This window comes from Cyanistes caeruleus, chromosome Z (assembly GCF_971803275.1).
Source record: "Cyanistes caeruleus chromosome Z, bCyaCae1.hap1.1, whole genome shotgun sequence".
Taxonomy (NCBI): Eukaryota; Metazoa; Chordata; class Aves; order Passeriformes; family Paridae; genus Cyanistes; species Cyanistes caeruleus.
The window spans coordinates 48,359,850-48,384,145 of NC_141732.1; the positions used below are offsets into that span (position 1 = coordinate 48,359,850).

General features: G+C 40.5%; 1 protein-coding gene and 1 long non-coding RNA gene across 4 annotated transcripts in view; both read right to left on the reverse strand.

Annotated features, from left to right (window-relative positions):
- Positions 1-13,499, reverse strand: part of SH3GL2 (SH3 domain containing GRB2 like 2, endophilin A1) — an 87,614-nt gene extending 74,115 nt beyond the window's left edge. The window contains exon 1 of one of the 3 annotated variants that reach the window (XM_086867606.1): positions 13,256-13,499. Coding sequence is in view for 1 of the 3 variants with exons in the window: in XM_086867604.1 (XP_086723730.1) it covers positions 12,529-12,573 (45 nt within the window). In the remaining 2 variants the exon portion in view is untranslated. Of the gene's footprint in view, positions 1-8,734; positions 8,910-12,528; positions 12,829-13,255 lie in introns of those variants that run through there. The other 2 variants (XM_086867604.1, XM_086867605.1) reach the window with 2 other exon arrangements.
- On the reverse strand, positions 5,569-6,878 carry LOC147648427 (uncharacterized). The gene is made up of 2 exons (XR_015280277.1): positions 6,803-6,878; positions 5,569-6,696 (listed from the first exon to the last, which is right to left on the reverse strand). It is a non-coding gene; the product is annotated as an uncharacterized LOC147648427 (long non-coding RNA).
- Positions 13,500-24,296: the final 10,797 nt, after the last annotated feature.

Consider the following 24,296-nt stretch of genomic DNA (forward strand, 5'->3'; position numbering starts at 1 on the left):
ACATGATATCTTTTCTGTGTGAATGATGTTACTTTTCCTCTCGCATCTACCTACCCCCTTGCTTGCAAAAGAAGTTAGCGGTAGCCAATCAATTTACTAAATTTAAAACTCGAGTCAACCCATCAGCAGAACAGAGAGATCTTCACAACTGTCTGAAAAAAAAAAACCAAACAACTTTAAATATTGACATGACATAGAAAAAACAGTCTGGAACTGGAATATTTCCTGCAATTTTCACAAACTTTTTGCACTGTGTGACTTTCTAACACAGACACTGCCTCAGAAGTTCAGGTCAGCTGCTACATTGCTCTGTAAGAAAGCCAGACGGAGGGGCACAATCACACACTGTCAAAGATCTGGAACACATTTTAAACTGGAGCAGCTCTCAAAGGAGGTAAACTTTAAGAAGACAAAATGAGTCAAAGGAATTACTGATGGCTCTTTGCAGTGCCTGTCATTTTTCTGCTGTTAAGTGTGGTCTCCCCCTCAAAACTCTTAAGTCTTATAACCACGTGGTTATAACAAAACCCTATGTTTTGCTCTTGCATTACTAATTTAAAACATCTGGATTCTGCAGTGTTTCCTTAATGTTTGGGATGCTGCTAAAACGCTGATATTAATAATAATAATAATAATAATAATAATAATAATAATAATAATAATAATAATAAATAAGCTTGATTAAAAATTACCTCTGAATGCTTGTAATTGATATTGTTGGATGTAAAAATACAATTAAAACATTAGCAAAAAAGTGTTTGCTGAAACAAAAAACTAATTCCAGGAGAATATGCTAAGTCCTTGCTGAAATTGCAGTGGATATCACTGATAAATGAGCAAAAATACCCAGATCTGCAGAATTTAGTCTGTTTGAGAATGTTTTCTTGCTGCTGAGTAAAAGCATATACCACATGCAATAGTGAATGTCTCATATTAAGAAAAAGGTCACCTCCATTGTACATTTGTATCAAGTCTCCCTTGAAAACAAAATACTGGGAAAGTTTTTGTAAATCTTGATTATGCACTGCTTACTTGCAAAACCTGTGAGAATACATGAATGCTTTCTGCTTTCCTTAATGGATTTATCACATTACAGAATTAAGAGCTATACTACACTGTTTTATAATTTAAAGCAATAGCTAATGACAGGACTCTTGCTATTTAAAAACAAGTAAGGTATAAGAATAAAACCCAACCTTTCTAGCCTGCTAGCCAAATATATTATTTCAGCAGAGCCAAGGAGTCACAACAAAAACAATGAATTAAGTCTCAGCTCCTTTTTCACCCTGACCTGCTGCAGAGGAAACTAGGCCCACAGACCCTACCAGAAATTCCTCAGATGTCAAAGGATGGCACAGAGAAAGAACAAAAAGTCATTTTTTTGCCCTCCTGGTCACTTTGCAGCAGAGATGTGGGAAAAGGAATGGTTGCAGAAGAGGGCACTGCGGAGCTTTTCTTGTTGGCACAGGCTCAGGAGGGCTGAGGCAGGAAACAAAGTACTTGTAAACATATTTTAATTTATCTTTTCCCCCCACCACTTCAACTCTTCCCTGGGATTTTCTGTCAGCGACTTATGTTTATCTGTGATATGATACGACAGAATTCCTATACCTTTCTCTCCAGTCTTCCCTGTAGCTCAGCATAGGCACCAGAAATGACTACTACTTTCTTCTTCAATGTATACAAAGTAACCTCCAAGGCAAGACCATGAAAGCAGAAACAGGGCAACAACTTTTTAAAGACCTCTCACCTCTCACCTGGGAATACTAAGGAGCAAGTTGGCATTATCCCATCCATGCTTTCTGATGCTTCTAAGCTTGAATATTTCAAACCTTAAACCTGTAACCAAAACCCCAGTCACTCACAAGGGCAACAGTGGGGACTTTGGGCCAGGCAATGAACATACCAGACACCTGATGAATTCTGATGGTGATATAACTATGGTGTGCTGTGGTATCATGACTAAATACATGACATTGCAATAGAAAAGAGGGAAAAAAAATATTCTTTGCATTCTTCTCTCCTAAGTCCTCAGTGTAGCATCAATAAAACTGCGAAACACAGCATACAAACACAACACTTGATCCGACACTCCCCACTTGCTGTAGCTCCCTGCTACCTGCTCCATCACAGGCTTAAAAATCCCCTCCTGAGTCCTCTGTCTCAGCCATCCACAAGGCTGTTGCTTATGCTCCTGATCTGCTCTTCATTCTTTAACAAACAGCTCATTTGACATCCATGGCTTCTCCCTTGGCTGCTTAATTTACCTTCCCAACTTTAATTTTATCGCAGGAAAATTAATATAGCTTTTAAAGGAAATGCAATTTACTGTAACAATATTTTCCAAAGGTTTTAAAGAAATATCAGGAGGAAATCAGGAAAAAAAAAGTCTACAGAAGTCAATTTGTTTGTAGGTCAAGAAAGCTTCCCTGGGCACGCATGTAGTTAATCTGCAAACAGAAATGAGAAAAATATGGAACTAGAATAGGCTGTTTTATTGCAGCTTCATTAAATTTTCAAATCTCTCTTGCTCCAATGTGCTGTAGAAGAAAAGAGAGAAAGAGTCTTTTACAAGGAACAAGATATAACAGCACCATATTTGTATGTCTCTGGAGAAGCTTTCAAATCTGCTCAGGTAGACGGTCTGCATTTTATAGAAGTTGCTAGAAATCCCATATAGCTGTTTTTAATACATAATTTGGGAAGTGGTCTTGTTCTTAAGATGAGAGGGATAAATCAGCAATTACCTTACCAGCCCAAAAGAGATGAGTGTAAGGCCAGCCCTTGGGCATCACATGCATTTTCTCCTATAGTCTGGCAGACAGTTTCAAGTAGAAGTCCATCCACATTTCAATTCATTTTTATCTCAGGAACTTTTTTTTGTTATTAGAATAGATTCTGCAGTGGAACCAATAGGCCCCAGTCAGAATGCTTGCCTAGGCATGCTTGTCTAGGCATGCTTGTCTCCTTTCTTGGCTAGTACATTCAGAATGTTCTTGAAGAAACAAGACAGCCAAACCCCAGCTCCTGCTGTCAAGACTCTCTAGACCTCAAGTGCCACAACTGCACATATGCCCAGAGACTTACGTTCTTCTGACGAAGGAGTATGTGGTTTAGTCACTTAAGACATGCACTGAACAGCACAGAGCAGGATAGCTCCTTTTCTCCAGATATACTGAAACTCATCTTAAGAGTCTGCAGCAGTGCTTTTTCATTTAAAGTACAAAGGTCTTCCTCCTCCTTCAGGGTTATGGAGAAGCAAGACACACTGGGACAATCCTGCCTGACATCCCCAAAAGCTATGGATCTGCACAGCCAGTACAAGTTACTGCACTCTGCCTTGGCAGCCTGGCTGGGTACTTTCAGTCACTGACAGCACCTCGGGGCCCAGCACATCACCGCACTGCAGGGGGCCGCAGGAATACGCTAGCCCAGAGCTCAGCTTCTGCCTGGGAGAGTCTTGTGCTTCACCAGACTGTTTGTATGAGTCACTGATTTGATGCAGGGACTTGGCTGATCAAAACCTAGCAGAACCTTTGGCAGCCAGCGCTGGGGAAACTTTCTACACACAAAACATAAAGGCTCTGTCAGTCTACTCAGAACAGCAAACTCTCCCTAGGGAAAGAAAAAAGCACTAAGTCATAGAAAGCTTATTTTTCAGCAGCTGTCCAGCAGTTCTTATTAAAAGACTATCCTGCAATCATAGCAGCAGAGTACTGCCTTTTCCTTATTCTTTCTTGCTGTGAGACAGGAAATTGCAACAGCTGGGGTTGCCATCTCAGAAACAATGTTGGCTTTTTCCCTTGTTCATCACATTTGGTTCCACCTATACAGACGGACATAATTTAATTCATGCTGACCTCGTTAACCCATTGGTGAGACTTAAGCTGTATGTGTTTTGGAAACAGTCGTCTTTTCTCCTGGGCTGGAACAACACAGGTTATCACTGTGTGGATCAGGAACTTGAATCCTGGAAACAGCAGGTTAATGAAGCAGGAAACAGCAAGTGCAAGCTTCATTCACTAACATCTGTCATTTCTTTTCCCTCTAGTCAGCCACCCATACATACCAGAGCAGACAATTTGCCTCTGCTCAGTTTTTAAGGATTCCTGTTGTGAACTTCTCCAGTCTTTCATCCTCACTCATCTTCCTTTCTAGTGTTTTACCCCCACCCAAGTCTACCGTTAAATAAAAAACAGGATACTTTCCAGAAGCTGTAGAGCTTTTGTTATTCTATTTCAAGTATTACAGATTTTTGGCCATAAAAACCCAGCCTTCCTAAAACATGCCAGTTCAGGCCTTTGAAAAGTCACTGGTCCAAAATCACCTTGGCTTACATATTTTGAATGACAATATTGTAAAACAAAGAAAAAAAAGTTATTTACCTTTTCATATTTTGTGTGTTTTGATGTTTTACATATTTTTAGTTCTTACTCTCTCTGGTAAGAAAATCCCATTCCTACCATACAAAGCTTGACTTTTTTTTCTATATGCCTTTTATTGCAGCAGCTTACATAGGTGAAACAAAACAGAAGAAGTCTGATAGGGGAAAAAATACTTCTCTGTGTTAAAAAGCTAAAGATTTATATAATTTACCTAAGCTTGCCTCAGCTTTCAGCAATTACATCTTCCCATGCTTCAAAAATTCAGATTTTACATGTCTATACTTATTGCAGTCCAGAAGAAAGGCATATTATGTTTACTGCTTTCAATTGTCATATCCATTTCTGACAGTGGTAAATTTGCCTCATATTTGTTAATTTGTTTTTCAGCAATTTTGTGAGAAAGGAAGATTCCTGACAACCTCAGAATACTATGTGCATATTTACATATTTAAAACCCAAATTTAGACTGAAAAAAACATAAGGTCCAACCACTCTTCCTGAAAGACAAACTTCCATTTATTAATACTAGTTGAAAGACTCCTTGGATGACGGAGTCTAGCCAGCAAACATGGACTCACGTGGCTATTCTGAGCATCAAGGTACCTTTCCACAGTCAAATATTCTTGTTCCTAAAAATGTTTGCATTTGGTTGGAATATTCTTCATGCCTCAGCTCTGTCTTAGAAGTTCTTAATTCCCTTCATAACAGTAGAAAATAAAACCAAATTCCATCCATTCCTGACCAATGCAAGAAATGAATGAAGGAACCAACACAAGACTCAACTAGGACCTCCTTGTAAGTACTGAAACCACCTTTTACCTCAACTGAAGCAAAATGTCATTTTAGCTTACCTGTGTTTGGATGACAAAGATAATACTCCCAGAGAAAAACAAATTCATATGGTGAATTAGTAGAGAAAAATACACTAACTGGTCATCTGTAAGACCTTAGCCAGTTCAGCAAACACCTTCTACACGGTGGAAGGATGGGTCTTAGTCTGATGCCCTCAACTCCCTTTTCAAAAAAACCAATTAAGTTGAAAAGCAGTTCTTCTACAAGGAGAAAGAAACCCATCCATTGCAGAGTTATACTTGTAAAATTGCAGCATTTCTAATTCAGCCCACAGATTAGCCGTAGATTACGACGCCATAACTTTCCAAGGCAGACAAGCTCCAAATGACTCATCTGGAAAAGCAAACACCATTTATTTTTGACATTTATACCTTATGAATTATTAATTGGTTTTCTGCGTCTAGATTGATTTTGCATGAAAAGGAATTTCTGGCATGTACCTTAAAGCTGAAAAGTGTACAGATTGGAAAAGAACTCAGCAAAAATATCTGTCTAGTGTTGCTTAAAAGAGCAAATTTTGTTAGTCTACTGAAAGTCATAAAAGACTAAATCAACAACATTTGCAAGGAATTTTTCTTTCTAGAGGAAAAAAAGCCCCAGTATTTATCTCTAATGAGACTTGTTCTCCTACCACCGTTTCATTGTAGTTGCACTCTTTCCCACAGACACAGAACAAAAGCGATGTCTGGTGCTTAAGAACACTTTAAATTGAAAGACAAACAGCATCTTTGGTGTTTCTAAACAGTCACTGGATTTCTTAACACAAAGGTGAAAAATAAGCCCTATATTGAAATGTTTAGATAAACTCTTTTCACATGTAAAGCCTTTTGCAGCCAATAGAAACTGGAAATCAGACAATCAAAAAGTAAAAATTAATATATAGATAATACAAATTATTAAAAACATCAAACTGAAATCCACAAAAAATATGATGGAGGCAGGGGGGAATGTAAACATTTTAACAGCATGAAGTGTTCTGCTGCCATAGAATTGTGGGGGGAAAGGCAGGGAAAACCATTATTTTTCTCTATTTTAGAATTTCTGCTTACATAAGATTTAGCATTTTTAAATGCTGAATCACCTTTTGACAGTGATAACAAATCTAAGGAACACAGAACAAAGACACAGCCAGACGAAAATCACACCAATGCTGACAACGATCCCAGCTAGTGGCACCTATCTACTCTGAAATAGATATTCATTCAGTTCTCCAGCCCTCCTCCAGTAAGAGGTTCAATAGCCAAATGAGTGGTTGAATTTTTTGTTCTTGTAGAAGGTCCTCTGGCATCACACCAAACCACAAGGTTATACTGCTGCTGCCTCAGCAGCACCTTTGCTGGGATCAAATAGCACTCCTTTTCTGCAGAGGAATGATGATGGGCAAAGAAGGTGAGAGTAAACTGCTGCACTCAGTGTGAACCATATGATGCTGCAACAATTACGTCAATCCAGTTTCAGTCTACAGAGTGAAAAAAAAAAAATTGAAATATATTTATTTATAAAGATACGTCCTCCATCACAGACACAAGACAATCATCACTATTACGTCAAGTGCAACTACATACCCACAAATCATTCTGTCCAGGTCCATCACACTGATTTCTGTCTACAGACAAATAGAAAATATGCTGAACTTTAAACAATCCCTTCCAATTTTTCATTTTCTGCTATGCAGGTCTGTAGACCCTCCATAAAGGGAAATGTTATGAAAAGATATTACTATGTAAGCAGAGTAATAATAAATTAATTATTGTTTTTTCTCCACTTTGGGAGGAAAAAAAAAATAATGTGAACTGGTAGCACTTATATGCAGATTGGATGAATTTCTGTGGCGTGCTATAACCTCAGATTATACAAATGCTACTATTTTGTCTCCAAGATTAAGTGCAGGATTAGAAAGCAAAGCAATTGTGCTGTGGCACACATTATCACAATAATACCATACTCTAGCTCAATTTTTTCTCGTCTTAATTATCTCCATATACTTAAGAAGGGATAAGCACCACCATTGTCCATCAGGGGCCACTACCTGAGAAGAAATTGAGAATCAGTCACAGAAGTTTCTGGAAAGAAGCAGAAGGAAGACCTTTTAGCTCAAAGACAAGAGGTCTAGAGAATGTTTAGGCTGTCCCTGAACATACCACAGACTTTCACTGATAAAAGGGCCATGAGTCTGCTTCATCAGGGCACTTCCCAGTAAATGCTGTCCATACAGTTTCTCTTCAGATGTACTCACAGAATGGTAGCAGCTTCTTCAGGCCCACAAAACAGATTTTCAATTCTGTCCCTCTTGCCGAACTTTTAAAAGCCAAAGACTTCACTGGTACACTACTAGGTCATGACAGTCAGTGTTCACGCTCCTCCACCCTCCATCCTTCACAATACATCAGACCAACCCAGCATATCCCTTCTATTTGCAATTAGGGGCTATGTAAAACTACAGAATTTTCTGCACAGTAACCCCTGCAAAATCTTCTTCAACTAAAATCTTCTTCAACTTTAACTAAAATGGGTTATGCTGCTCCAGCACTTTTATGAAGCATGCTGTCTATCAGTATGTTAGTCATGAGGACACATTTAAAACTCAAAGACAGTTTTGCCTGAGTGACCAAGAGCGTCCAGTTCTTCCTTGTTATGTAATGATTCCAGTTAAATTTAAGTCAAGATATGAAACAAAAATCTGGCGCAAGCTGTATTTTGAGAACAGCATCCATGGGTATTCTTTGCCTCCAGACATCACTGAGAGAAAACTTAGAGATGGGTGTCAGTGCTCCAGCTTTTATATAGATAAATAAAAATGGAAAGTGTATCCATCAGTTGGAAAGATACTACAGTAATAGATGTTTGAGAAATCTTAAAAAAAACATAAAAACACCGTAATTGTTTTAGCACAAAGCAGCAGTTCCTCCAATCAGATTTAGAAACAGAGTTTAAAACTGGTGCAGACTGTTTAAGCCATATACAACTCAGAAGGGTTACACAGTATCCAACTAAAGCGCAATTTAGATTAAAGTCAATTTTTCACCCTTTCAATTATGTAATATCAATAAAAGGTCGCATTGGAATGATGCCAAATGTGAATAATGTATCTGGCAATCAAGCTAGAGTGCACAAACAGAAGGAATTTCCCTACCTGCTGTGGAAATAATACCCTCTGTAGCTAAGTATTTTTTTTCTAAAAATAGTCTTTATTTCCAGATCAAAAATTTGCTCCCTTTCCTTGATCTCAAAAGGTAGCGCTCCACACTGAGAGCAACCAACAGGTTGCTGGTGGTACGTGCCTCTTGGGCAGAGGTTTTTAGCGGCCTGTTTGGGCACTCTCCTCAGAGTCACACCACCCTGCAAACAGCTCTCCTTCTCCCTTCCTCAGACTGCTCACAAGTTTCCACACCACATAAGAAGGGAGCTCATTAAGCACATAAGTGGCACATGGCACAGCATTTGCACTAAGAAAAATAAAATGCTCCCCAGCTTTCCAGACCAACTCCCACACATACCTTTGCAAACACAGGAACTGACCATTACTTGGTGAATGAGGCTGTGAGGAAACATGGAAGGAGAAAAGCAGACCCAGCATGAGTCCAGCTTCAACCACAGTCAGCTGGAAAATACAGGTGATGTCCTATCACTGGAAAAGCACACACAGCTCCCACTCAACACAGTAGGACAGTCAGGAACATGTTATGAATACGCAGTGTGCTAGAGATTTAGGAAAATATTGATATTAACAGAGAACAGTAAAAACTGGTTAGTTGGAGTTTGTTTAGTAAATGGATTCCAGTGAAAAACATTTTTGTACTTCTGACCAAGGAATTAAAAAAAACATTCAGGCAGATAAACCCTAATATTCTCTTCTTTCACAAGAGAACCTGTGCAGACAGGCTCTGAATCAGCACAGAATCCCAGCAAGACCACAGAATTTTGTGGACAACAGGATAGTTAGGCAGGAGTCTCATTGTTTCTTATTAACCGGCAGAGTCATTCTCTTACTGTGCCATTCACAGGTTACCTTCTTAAAGACAGAAGCACAGTACTTTCCACCTAAAGTAAGGGCATCTAAAAGCTACTGACAGTGATGAGTGGAGTAGAAGCAATTTCTTCAGATGTTTCTTTCAATATCAAACATTTTTCCCTACAAAACCGTATAAACTGGTTAACTTGGTCTTGGTGTTGAGGCAAATTTAATCATGATGTATCATAAAAGCAGAATACAGTGGTAGAAAAGAAACCATGTAACAGGCCTTTGGTTCAAACCACCACATTCATACTGCTATTTAAATGTCAGTCACATTTATTCAGTTGTGTCAAATGGAACATCAGATGTGGCCATTCCCAGAATTTTTGTTAATTTCTTTCCCTACAAAATTATTACTTTCTGAAAGCTTTGTTTTGACTGTGCCTCACAAGAGCCACATTATGCAATCAATGCAGTCATGTGGAAACAAAGCCCATGCTATTTTAAAACAAGTCTGTTTAAATGCCCCAGAGTGTCAAATCTGTGTCACCCAAAGTGATTGTGGTAGTTTTAAAACTGCATAAACCTGTAGGAAGCAATATTCTCCCAGTTACACTGTCATACATAGCACTACTGGCAAAGGACTCTGCATGCCTGAAGAAAAAGAGATTTTTGCCATTTGGTAGCACAGCACTTTGCTGCCCATTTCTGGAAAAACACTCTTTAGATCAATCTTCCTAGCTTCAGGATGTATGATAGATCTGCAGCAGCATGTTAACATTCAAATGGGGTTATTTCTCCTTCTTAGGTACTTTGTGGTTATTAGAAGTAAATGAATAATCTAACCCACTCCACACTGGTCAGTGTAACATCTTGCAACTGTGTACTCATGACAGGACTTCCAGACTCACCCTGCTTCTACAAACTCAAGAAGATTTCTCTAAAGTTTATTTCTCTGCTGCACAGACGTAAACCTGTTAGCTTTTCTGAAAGGCAAAACGGTGAACAGTCGACTCATTCCAGAAGGTGTAAAGTATCTTCCTGCTCTTCAATGACTCACTCCTGCTGCAGTTGGTCCATGAAAGTTGACAGGCATTAAGCTCTTCAGCATGGCTTCTAAACTGGCAGTACTTCATACAGGTTAGTTTGACATTTCACAAGACAGAAAACAATAAATGAAATTAAATTAATTATTTATATTCTATAAAATAATCCATGTGTTCTTGATACAACTTGGAACTCTACTAAAACAGCACATCAAATAAATTAATTATATTAGTAAGAACCAAATCAATAATTTAGAATTTTTGAAACTTCCTGTTTGTCTGGTCCTATCTGGAAAGCTTCATTCATGCCAGCAATGTCAATCTGTATTTCACCTGGGGTTTAATCACTAGTCAAAAGGATTACTCCCGGAGCAAGGTCAGTACAACTATGTCACGGATTTCTCACTCATAATGCAAATGAGCCAATAAGCAGGTCTGTCTTCAACATACTTGTGAGTCATTCTCGTGAATGTGTCCTCACGGCCTGCGTGGAAACAAACTGAGAAAGTCAAGGCTGGGGTCAAAAATCCCTGGGTCATCAGATGTCAGGCTGTTAAATCTGGCATCAGAGACTTAAATATTTTGGATCCAGACAGCTAAAACTCTTCCTTCCTTCTAAATGACAGTAGTGCTGACAATCAGTGTGAGAGTGTCATCTGAAGGACAAAGCATCATGTACAGACCTTTCACACCATGCTCCCTCAAAAAAAAGATGTTTTCCTCTGCTGCTGTAGATGCATTCTCGTTAGCTTACAATACTGGAGAACTGAGACTTCTAGTACTAAAGCTTGCCTGCTTCTTAAATATGGATAGCACAGACACTGAAATTCATATTCTCAGTACCAGATCTCATTGCAGTAATGGTGATTCCTGAGCTTCTCACAGCACCATAGGCAGCAGGGGAAGAAACAACAAAGTAGCAGCAGATGGGTGCTTCTGGATGGGCTCAGGCACCCTTACCTGCTCCTTATGGCATCTGTTTTGAGTGCAGCCGTTTTCTTTCAAGGCTTATTTTACCAATGATGCAGCACAATGTGGCATGAAAGGTGAGACACAGTGTTATTCAATGCCTGCATGCACCTATGCAGGACTTGGCATGAAACCATTGCATTCAGAGTTATAATGTGTACTGGTGTAACTGCAAGGTATGGAAAATCAGAATTTGGACAAATACTTCGATTAAGGATCATTCTTTCAGGGAACACTTCCCCACAGCGCCCAAGAGACGAGATGCATGAGAAAGGGAAATACATGGGTGATGAAAAGTCTAACAGCTGAATGTATCTTGTTTGACCACATCTACAGATTGCTTGCGGTGACCAAGACTCCTACCTGAAGATGTCTGCAACGGCAAGTAGTAGGAAATAACTGGAGATTCTGTACTTAGTTACAAACAAACAAAAAAACACCCAACCAACCCATCAACCAAAGAAACCCCCAAAAAAACCAAAGCAAACCAAAACCAGCCAAAGAAATAAAACCCAAAATCACACCACCCCCACCCCCCAAAAAAATAAATAAAAAAAAAAAAGCACCACACTGCACGGGTCTTGGTGTCAGCTCTCTAGATCCAAAGCAATTCCTCTGACTTCTATTGAAACCATTTCAGATTTAGCCCCAAAGCACACTGAGTCAGGAATTGTACCCAGACTGTAACACACTGATTTTGCATTATGAAACAGTTCAACTGCTGGTGAAACACTCACCCTGACCTTCCTGCAATATCACACTATGCCTAAAGCAAATGGAACCAAACCTCATTACTCAGATTTCAGCTGTGGTCTAGACCCACAAAACAAAAAGGTCATGTTTATTGCTGTTTCCCCGAAGTCAGGCTAAAACAACGGTGCACAGACCTCGGTAGGGAAGGTCGGAGGCCCCGGCGGGATTTGCTCCAGCAGCTGCCCCCGCGGGCTCCAAGCGCGGAGGTCAGGGCAGCCCAGGTGCTACTCTCGCTCCTCGAGACCCCTGCCCGCTGCCGCAGCGCGGCCGGAGCCCGGCGGGGGGAGGCGCGGCGGCCCGGCAAGCCCCGGCCCTCCACAGATGGGTACCCCTCTAGACCCTGCGCCCTCCGTGCACATTCGCACCGCACACACCCGTGAGGACACACGGCCCGTCGCACGCTCACTCATCACGCGCGACCAGGCATAGCATCCGCGCAAACCCCCTCGCCCTGCTCTCACTCGAACGGAGACCCGCGCACCACCCCGCACAACGCACACCCGTGCCTGCCCACGCACACGCCGGCCGCAGCCGAGCGCGCCCCACGTGCGGGGAGAGGGCTCGGTACCTGCGTGGCTTTGTGGAACTGCTTCTTCAGCCCGGCCACCGACATGGCGAGGGCAGCGCGCTGCAGCCGTCAGGAGCCGAGCGGAGCGGAGCGGAGCGGAGCGGAGCGGAGCCGAGCGGAGCGGAGCCGAGCCGAGCCGAGCCGAGCCGAGCCGAGCCGCGAGCCGGGGCGCCCTGCCTGCCCGCACCGCACCCGCGCCCGGCGGAGGCTGTCAGACAGCGGCGGCTGTGCGGGAGCGCCGTGACGTCAGGGCGGGACGCGCCGCCTCCGGCCGCCCCCTCCCTCAGGTGCCCCGGCAGCGGCCGCCGCCGGCCCGGGGACCCGCGGCCCGCCCCCGCCTGTGGCGGAAAGCGCTCGCACACGCGTGTCCGGACGGTGCACTCGTGCGGCGCGGACAGCCCGGGATGGACACCCGCGCTCCGCAGCGTCGGCCCGGGTGACGGCCCGTCCTCCGTCCTCCCCGCCCTGCGCGGACCTCGGTCTCGCCTCAGCAGCCTCTCTGGCAGGGATCGGGATATTCGTCCCCGCGGGACATAACCCGCGGAAAGGAGCCAGAAAAGAAATTGGCGGAGCAGTAATGGGGACAAGAGAGGAAAGCAGTAGCAAAAGAATATCAGTGTTAGCCAGCTCTAGGGAAAAAAAAAAAAAAAACCACCAAAAAAAACCCCCAAAAAAACCAACCAAAACCCCCAAAAAAACCAAAAAAAACACACCCAAAAAAACCCACCGCGTTTCTAGCCACGCCAGCTTCTTTGGGCCTGATTGTGCCTCGCTGGAGCACAGTTTGTAGTCAAACCCCGGCTAATTGGGATTCTCTCAACAAATGCTGTTTTCTTCTCCAGTCAGATTGCCAGTGATGCATAGAAAAGCACTTCTAAATCTTGCCTGTTTCAGCCTGCTGGTGTGGCTGCTGGCTGGAGACTAAAAGCCTAGAACCCAGATAAAAGTCACGTACTTTAGCAATTCTGTGTTACAAACACTAGCAGAACAGTAATTAGCAATTATTAGGCTCTGCCAGCAAAAGACTAAACAACATGAGCAATGTGATCCAAACACAATGATCCTTCTCTGCAGGCTGAACCAGTCACTGCATATGTGTGCTGCAAATTAGCACAACGGAGATGCACACACAGCTCGTCAGCTGTTCGAAAGCAGCCATGCTACACTGGCGTTTAATTCCATCACAAAACTCATCACCCAAGCTAGTTAGACAGCATTTTCAGAAAGCACCTAAAGCTGTTTAAATACTCCGTGAGGACTCGCCGTGGTGCTTGTTGCACCTAGCCAAGCTGCGCTGCTGCAGTCTTCGGGCACACAGCATCCCAGCCTGACCAGGTACGGGGAAACGGACGATGGGCACCCAGAGGCAGGGCCTGCCTCCAGATCTCTGATACAGTGCAGTTCCTGGAAGTGACTTGCAGTGAAGAAAAGGATCTGAAATGGAGGTCCTGTGAGTGCTTTTGGAAGCATTATTAAAGTTGTTCGTCCATCAAGAATGGCAAAATAGGAATAGCTCTGTTCTCACTAGAGAGTGGGAGACGGTAACAGCCTTGTCCTGAGCATAAGTAGGAGGCACTGGTTTCTGGCTCAGGCCCAGGTCTGCACAGAAACACTTCCATCCACTCCAGTAGTAATATTGTTTTAAAGGATGAAAAATGAGACCATATGGTGATGCTAGGCAGAGAGTGGGAGTCTCCTGTGCCAGCCATTGTGCTTTTAACAGAAAACTCCCATTGTATCAAGTACTTGGGAAAGGGCATTTCATTCTGGAAACAGAGTGAGAACTAAAAAGTAAACCTATTATAATTATAAATGCCATAATTTTAAATTATTTTTATAAATTTAAGAATATGTTTGCATGTTACTGGATAACTGGAAATCCATAGTAACATTTCAGGATCTAACTTTTGCTGGCTATTTCCTGTCTGCTAGAAATTTTATGCAGAAATTTTATAAATAATAAATAATAAATAAATAGACATATAAACGTCTGCCAAATTCAGTATTGGGGTGATGAGCCGGACATACAAGGTATCCTTCATTTTCAAGGGTATGAGACCCCTTCTGCTCCCACTGCCTGTTGATTGAAATGACAGTATGGTGCCTGGCTATAAATCAACCCAAATCATAGTTGAATGCCCTGGCTCATCTATATTATTGTCTGTATATTCACACAGCAGTATCTGACACTTCTACTGCTAGACACACATCTTTCCTTTTCTTTATATCTTATTATGTTTTCTATTTCTTCTAGAATATCTATATCACTGGGAGTGGAAAGTATTATCTTTACTAAAACACAGTTCATGTGTATTAATGTCAATGGACTTAAAACCCCTTTGTGTAAATTAAATAGTGACACTTCTTGGACAAAGAAAAATTAATTTAGTGCCTGCTCTTTGGTATAACATGTCATTTGTGATTTCTTCTCCTGGAGGAATTTAAATAATGCTTTGAAATCAGCTTCAGTGAGGTGACTTCTGGCTTTAATAAACTATAGTGAACCATAACAAATTATGTTTGCCTGCAATGTATCACATCCGATTCTAAAATATTTTTATGTATTTATGAGATCTATACCTATAAGTCCAAACCCCATTTTAAAATGAATAAATATAATAGACTAAGCACTTCTTTTTATTCCACATGGAAAAAAAAAATCTAACAATAACTCAAGAATGTCACCATTGTTGCAGCTGCAAGAAATAATCAAGTGCAAGAAGGACAAAGACTTCTGTAGGTGCAAGTCTAGTCCTTTTCTTTCATGGACTGCTATGACATTAGGTTGTAAATCACTATAGTTCTTATATAACAACAGTAGAATCTGCTGATTTAGAACTGCATTCTCATTCTGAGTCATTTAGTGAAATGAGTAGAAATATTCACTTCAATAGATCTTCAAGAATTTGATCCATACTTTAATTGATGCAGCTTTTTAGATTTTTTTTCTCTTAAAAAGCAAGTAGGTAATTCAACAGCACAGTCATGTAAAGCCTAATAAAATCCACTTGATAAGTTGAGTACCAAAATTGAAAAAAAAAAGTGCTAAAAATACAATTAAAACATTAGCAAAAAAGTGTTTGCTGAAACAAAAAACTAATTCCAGGAGAAAATGGCATGGATGCTAAGTCCTTGCTGAAATTGCAGTGCAAGCAAATCACTCATGTTCAGCACATGTGAACACTCTGTTCACATCATGTTGAAAAACCAAAGGTAAATACAATGAAACAAAAAAAGAAACTGGAAGGCATTATTCATATGAATTTTTCCAGTTAAGCAACACCAAATAAAAATACCAAAATATTCTTAAAGCATACATTCATATTTTACTGGGGAAGAATTTTGGTATTTATAGATTTTCCTATGGTGCTATGTCAGTTATTTTACACTAAATATTTGTTGATATTTGCACAATAGTTTCGTAAGACAGAAAAAACGTAAACATTCTTATGAATAGGAAAGGCTCCACAGAAGGTTTGCTCAATCACCCACAACTGATCAGAACTTTGTATCTCAGTCAGAAATTAAGCCAGAAATTAAAAATCAGAGCCCTCATTTGAAATCTAATCTGAGCTAGACTACTACAGGTCAGCTGGCAATAACATCTAAGTCCAAGATGTGTAAATCAGCAGGCAATGAATAATTGCATGAACATTAAAATAATGCTGGCTTTTTAAAAGGGTGAAAGATGGGCATGTAAGTGGGATACATAAAGCAAGCAAACAAAAAATATTTTTGTATTATCTCTTAAAAAATTAATTCTTTCACTGATTAGGAAATAATTTTTCAGCTTGTGAAGGTAGAAAGGTGGTCAACACATAGGCAATAAGTTACAAGCAAGGGAAGATGGAAGCATCTAACAAGGACAGAATCAAGGAAGAAAATATCAATAACCCCTATCCTTTTTTTGAATTACAGGAATCCTTTAATTTCATTTCACACAAACCAGTAAATAAAAGAAGGATTAACAGCATTGTTCTTATCAGTTAAGTATCATTATTCTTCCAATCAGAGTAGATAAAGTTTGAATAGTTGAATTCTTGTGTGTTTCAATCATAGCATAGATTATCCAGGTTTGGTAGATTCATCCTTCCAAATCATCTATCTCCAGTCTCATGAATTTAAATATGCATTTTCTTTCTTAATAGATTATCAACAGATGAGGTTTCCTGAAATGTCCAAGCATTCTTCCTTATAAAAGTAAAAAGCTTGACTGGACACAATACCATTGCTTTCGTAGTATTCTTCTTCAAACACTGTTTGTTAAAGTACAGCAGGATTTTTGTCCCCATGCCCAAAAGAAAACAAGACTTGTGTTCTTTCCATCTTACCTTAGTAACAAACACTTTTTTCCTTGTCTTAACTGATGGAAGCCTTTTCTGACAGGATGCTTTTGATAGGAGTGTTGCTGAGCTCTGTCCTGTCTGTTCCCAAAGATACTTACTTCCCGTCCATGTTCTTTGAGGTGTGCTATTAATCCTGCTGTTCTGTGTGAATGTCATGCCTTGTCCATTATAATTACGTATTTGAAAAATGCAAGACAATGCCATCATGAACTTGTCTTTTTGGTTCACCACCAGCACTAAACTAGTAAATTTTTGTTAATTACTCCATCAATTATGATGAGTGAGCATGGACAGGTTCTTTCCAAGCTTCTAATATCCTTTAATTTTGTTTTTGCAAGGAGTTAAATAAATAGTTAGATCCCTCATTTACTGAATACTGCCTAGTCTGGATAATATATATTTTAAGAATCACATCTAAAATTAATTTTCAGACATCAATTTCTTTAAGTAGTAGTTTTAAGCTATGTTTTGTAAGAACAGCCACTTCAGCCTAACAACCAAGAATTATCAGAAAAATACCTGCAAACAAGACACAGTCTTTGGCCAATAAATCTGTAGACCAGTTTACAGCTAGGGCACCTAGCAGCACAGAATAACCTGGATCAATTTCAGAGATGCTGGAGTATTTTACACAGTTATTTATATATACTTGATGCATTGTCTAGGCTCTGGTGTCTTAGTAGGCCAGAAGTCCTGAAAGTGGGTTTTGGACATCTTCAGGTTGTTTCTGGTATAGACAAGAATCATGCACAGATATACCTGTGTCTGTATGCATACAAAAAAACAAGAAGCATGCCTGAGGTGTGCAACTTAGATTTTTGAATCAAAAATTTTAGTCAGCTGAACAGTTAGGCAAAATTGCTCATATTCTGTCCCTTGTCTCCTTGCAACAGATGATGAGCTACTAAGCTGCACAGATGCCAGCACAGCCACATCCCCAGCTCCCAGGAAACTGAGTATATGAAAAGGTAAGCATCATTTGCTCCTCCTTAAATTAATGAGTGCTCCTTCTGATCTCTGTGTTGGTAGACAGTTCCCCACAGTACCATATCAGCAAGATTGTCATAAAAGAAGCACTGCAGCAAGAACAGACATATTTTAAGATGACTTAATCTAACGTAGGCATAGTGATATATTTCATCTCTTTGCTTAATTACAGCTTCATTACATATAGATGTGTAACAATATGTTCAGAGAGAGATCATACAGAGTGAGAAATTGTCACAATTATATTCATGTTGAAAAATTCTTACTCAGGTTTTCAATTCTGTGCTGTAATTCCAGTTGTACAGAACTGGCAGTTTTGTATTTACTTTTATTTTTAATTCCACTGGAGATGTTTCAAAGTATTTTAACCTTCAAATACTTTTAGCCTACTGTCTTTGTCTCGTGATGCACAAGTAGCTAACACAAGCCAATGCATACCTTCTAAAGAAAATTCTGGCTCTTGAGACTAATAGGCCTGAGAATCAATGTCAGGCCATTCTTTCTCAAGTTGCTGAAAAAAGTATCTTGGGTCACTAGAAATGCCATTCAGAGGGATCTGGACAAGCTTGAGAAGTGACCCAAGGTAATCTAATGAGATTTAATAAGGCTGAGTGCAAGGTGCTGCACCTCAGTCAGGGCAACCTCCAGTGTCAACACAGGTTGGGGACGAACAGATGGAGAGCAGCCCTGCCTACAACTTGGAGGTGCTGGGGGATGAGAGGCTGCACATGACCCTGTCCAGACAGCCAACTGTGTCCTGGCCTGCATCCAGAGCAGCGTGGGAAGCAGGGCCAGGGAGGGGATTCTGCCCCTCTGCTCTGCTCTGCTGAGACCCCTCTGCAGTGCTGCATCAGCTCTGGGGTCGCAGCACAGGAAGGACATGGAACTATTGGAGAGTCCAGAGAAGGTCACCAAGATGATCAGAGGGATGGAACACCTCTTGTGTGAGGGAAGACTGAGAGAATTGGCATTGTTCAGCCAGGAGAAGAGAAGGCTTTGGGGTGACCTTATTGCAGCCTTCCAAGTATGTAAAGGGAGCCTACAGGAAAATGGAGAGAGACTGTTTACAATAGCATGTAGTGACAGGACAAGAGGGAACGGCTTCAAACTGAAAGACAGTAGATTTAGAATAGATATTAGAAAGAAATTCTTTACTGTGAGGGTGGTGAGACACTAGCACAGCTTTCCCAGAGAAGTTTTGGAGGCCCCTTCCCTGTAGGTGTCCAAGGCCACGTTCTGAGCAGCTTGGTCTAGTAAAAGGTTTGCCTGCCTCTGCCCATTGTAGGGGATTTGGAACTAGATGTTTATGGATGCTAGCTTTGGAGCAGGCTGCAGGCCCATGGCCTCTCAGTCCTGCCTGAGAAGCTAGCCTGGGAAATTCATAGGAGGATTTCAAAACAATCCTCAGAGACAGAAAACAACTGCCAGGTGCTGTTTGTCTGTCCTCTTGTTTTCCTTGCAGGAGGGAGTCAGGGGTGTGGTGAGCCCCCCTGACCAATGATGGTGATGTAGCACTTTGCTAACCAATAAGAGTTTCTTTTCTGTACCTTCCACGTACCAGTCTATAAAACAGGCCTGAAGTAATAAACCAGAGAATTCTCCTGTTGTGACTCCCTTGAGAGTCCATGCCGTTCTTTATCGCCGTTCCCAATCAGAACGACAGATATTCTATAAAGTCTTTTCCAACCCAAACCATTCTATGATTCTGCTCACTTTTCAAATTTCTTTTCTTTTATGGAAACATGGCTTGTTTAGTAAGGACAAAACACTACAAACAAGTTGTGTTGGGAGATGTGTTGGGAGGGAATTACAAAAATACTGGATGAAACTGCAACACCTTCCAAGGTACCCTTTTTAGGAACTTCATTACAGTTAAAATAATATTCAGAGATTGAAATAACCAGCGCAGTCAGCATGAAACAGCCAAAGTTTCATAACAAATTATATTAGAATAAGAGCTTTAAATAACAAACAGATCTCTCAGGTTTGCAGCAGTCAATGAAGCAGTGAATTCTGGTTCAATGATGTGCCATTAACTCTTAACCTCTGTCATAACAATTTCTTGTCCATATATTTGTGTTTTAATTACCAAAAATCTGTGAGGTTTGGGCATGTGCTGGTTTTTCTGTACTACTGAATATCCCAAAACTGTCAGACTCATGTACAGTTGTTCATCTTGCTGTCCACAGGTTTAAAGGCTACACCACCTGGGCTTATTTGGTATACTGAGAAGAATTATCTGCCACCCTTGACAGACATTAGCAAAAAAGTTCACAGATATTGCAACCTATTCCCAGTGGTCCTTCCTGGAAGAATAATGCTAAGACATTGAAGCAAGTCCATGGTTCCATGAGCTTGAAAATTAACATGGGTTTGACCTAATTGCAGAAAGATAATTTCTGAGACTTTTGAATGGATCAAAAAGGCCAGACAATGGACAAAAGAAGTAATGCAAGAGTGATTGGTGCACTCAAATGCTTCAGCTGAAATGAGATGATCCTTGAACATCTTGATTTTGACCTGTTGCTTTGGATATTATGTACTGTGAATGGAACATCCAGATCCTTCTCCCTCCATTCTGAGCTCATGTTGTTTGTTGTTTTCTTTCCACTGGTTATGTGAAGATTAAGAGCTTCACTAAAAATCTTACAATTAATCTTTGCAATTAATTATCTAATAATGCCATGTACTGCACCAAGTAACCAATCCAGGTAAGCACTGAGCCAGGGACCTCAATCTCAAACACGAGTGCCTTGAGTTCTCTCGCCTTGATGTTCAAGCTGGAAAGAAAGAAGCCTTTGTTAATCAGCATACATCATGCCCTCATTAAGTGGACTGTTCTACACTCACTAGGCTTGCTACTCTACAAGCACCAGCCTTAATAAGATCATAGAGCATCCCAGGTTCCCAGCCTTGTGTTTCCATCCCCACACTGAGTAAGAGAAGCTGAAAGAGAGAGAGGATCCAAGCTTGGCATCACCCACACAGCTTTCACTTTATAGATTCCTTTCTGTTAATTAAGTAACCAGCTATCAAGATGATTCATATTCCTTCTCTTCCCTACACAAGAGGGGCTTTCAGAATTCCTGTGTAGGTTTTGTTGTCCATCATTTGTATGACTGGGCTTGAGTTATAACAGAGTTTGTACAGTTATACAGAAAGTGACAAACTGAATGTCAAAGCTTCTCCAGTGGCTAAGGTGAAGTCATACAATTAATGAAATTTTCTTAGTTTAATTGATTAGGAACCACTGTTTCAACTAACCTAAAGGCTAGAGAAGAAGAAAAAGGAATTAATTTTTCTGCTTCTACAAACATAAAATAGATAACAAACAAGTCCCCCTGCCCCACTGACTATAAAAATCCCCAGAAACCATTCTTACCATGCCGAAACAAAGATAGCTTGTCCTTTCTCTGTAGCTTGTGATTCTTTGCTGCAGGACCTCTCAGGGATTTTCCCCAAAAACGTGACAAAGTAGTTCACAAAAACATTGTGGGATTATCAAGACATATTTTCTCATAACCTTTTCTATACCTGCATGAGGGACTCAATGCAATCTCAAAAGGCAGGACAGGGTGAAACAGCCAAAGTTCCTGGTGCTTCTTCTAAACTTGCACTGCATTGTAGACAAGATAGATCATCACAAAATCAGGCAGCAGATTCCTGTTAGAAAGGCTTCAGTCTTTAGCCTTTTAGCAGTTAAAATATAATAAATGTAAATACCCCTTAAGAAGTGGGAGCAGAATGTCAACAAGAAAAGAATGAATCTTGAGCACTCTTCAAACTCCTCAACCCATCTCTTTCTGAGTAGTCTAAAGGGGTCATTAGTGTTGTCTAGACAATATTTTTTAATATGACATCATCTCTGGGATTCTGTGACACGTGGTTTCTTTGAAGCACTGGCTAGCTCATTTCATTCCTTCCTGTCCAGATTTTAGCCAAAAGGTACAGGTTTTTTGTTTCCTATTTTATCTCCACCATAGACCCACAGCAATCATCTTCATCCCAGAGAGCAATAACACTTCTTTTGAGAAAAATTCAGAAATTATCTAATTCTCATGGATATGCTTATGCCAGAGGCTTAATATCCAACTGTTGCAGGGAGTCACAACCACTTCCACCTGTTATTTGAGAACCACGTATTTTTTTCCACATGCTGTTATCACATTTCTCTGTTCTTTCCTAATCTTGTGTATGATATTTGAACCACCAAGCTTGACACAAAAAAAAAAAAAAGTTAGGAGGAAAAGTGTCTTTTACAAGTCATTGATGATTTATACAGTCCAGAGAGACCATATTTAGCTAATTCATAAGCATCTTCCCAGGTTTTTCAATGGAAGTAGCCTTCCTCTACTTTGCGTTCAAGAGTGATGTCCCAAAGCTAAGTCCACATTATATTTTTAGTACAATTCTGATTTACATGAAACTGCCCCAGTATATGAGACCATGGAAATACCTAAGGTGGAACAAAATGAACTTTGAATTAAATGAACTTTCTCAATTCCTGCAAAAGCAAATTGCATTGAAAACAAGAAAAAAATTAATTGTAAATATTAAGGAATAATAATCTCTTCACCCAGCTTTAGTTATATACAGGAGAGAAATAGAATCATAAACATAGGTTGGGAAGAACTTTAAAGATCATCGTTTTCCAAAGCCCCTCCCATGGGCAGGCATACCTTTCCCTAGGTCAAGTGTCTCAGAACCCCATTCACCTTGGCCTTGAACACTGCCAGGGATGGGGCATCCACAGCTTCTCTGGACAACCTGTTCCAGTGCCTCACCACCCTCAAAGTAAAGAATTTCTCTCTAATCTAACATCTAATCTACACCAGCCACTCCCCCCACCACAAGCCTTTGTCAAATGTTCCTCCAGCTCTCTTGTAAGCCCTCTTCAGGTACTGGAAAGATGCTATAAGGCCTCCATGGAGCCTTCTGTTCTCTGGGCAGAACATCCCTACTGTCTCAGCCTTTCCTCACAGGACACGTGTTCCAGTTCTCTGATTAGCTTGTTGGCTGTCCTTCGTACTCACTGCAACAAGTCCATGTACTTTTCATGCCAGACGTACCAGACCTGAATGAAGAGACTGCTTCAGGGGAGGTCTCCCCAAAGCAGAACAGAGGGGCAGAATCCCCTCCCTCATCCTGGTGGCCGTGCTGCTCTGGATACAGTCCAGGATATGTTTGGCTTTCTGGGCTGTGAGTGCACATTTACAGGTCATATTCAGTTTTGTGTCCATCAATAACCCAAGTCCTCTGCTGGGCTTCTCTCAACCAGCTCACTTCCTAGGTTTAATTCATGTTTGGGTTTGCCCCAAAATAGGTGCAGTTTCTTACACTTGTCCTTGTTGAACTTCATGAGATTCACATGGGCTCACCTCTCAAGCCCATGACTGTGCAGTGCCTGGATGGCATCTCTTCCCTCTAAAGTTTCAACTACATCATTCAGCTTGGTGTCATCTGCAAAGTCAGTGAGAGTACATCTAAGCTATATCTGTATCTCTCTATTTAATTAACAAAGAGATAGATCTACTTCTAAAGGAGAAGTTAGCTGATTCATCTGTCTGTTTTCAGATGACAGGACTGCCTTCTATTCTGTCAATAGTCTCTAAAAGATAACTAGATTGTCACCTTAGATGTGGTCTCTTTAGTACCTAAATGCCTAAAACTAGGCATTTTGCTAATTATAATAATGCTGGGAACAGAGTAGAAGAGAAGACTGCATTAGTAGAGGGAGGGAAGTACATTTGTTTATTGTATTAAAAATACAAAAGAGATGCAGAAAACCAATTGTTACAAAGGGAAAGATATAGAAAAATATTTAAACTTCTTACTAACTGAAGATTGTATAACTAAACCAGTCGTTGACACTCACATAGAAGATAATGTTAGGTTTTCAGGACACAGAATTCGCAGCTTACCTGATAAGTCCACAGGATTTTCCCAATGCTATTGTTTCCCTAGAGAGACTGCAAACCGCCATAAAGAGATTATTTAATTCATTACAAAAATAGCCTGAAAGCCTCATAATGATGGAAGGGGAAAAGAGAGACTGAAGAGCTAATTATAGAAATAGTTAGAGGCAGTTAATTATAGTTAATTTGAGTTGCCTATTTTAAAATATTTGGGGAATCCTTGTAATCTAAATGTCCTCCCCCCTTTTCATAAATACTTCTTTTTTTTTTTCAGTTTGCATCTATTTCAGATACTCTTCATAATTTGCCATTAGAAGGCTGCAGCTGCTTGTTGAAAACCTCACTTGTTTGAATTTTTTTAACTTATAAGTGACCTTTATGTTTTCTTTAGTAGTAAGTTTAGAGGGGCAAATCTTGAAGGCTGCCTTCTAGAAGAAAAAATATTGAAATAAGACAATAACTTAAAAATTTATGATACTTTTTGAAGCAAGAACCTATTTCTAATCATATTGTTTCCTTA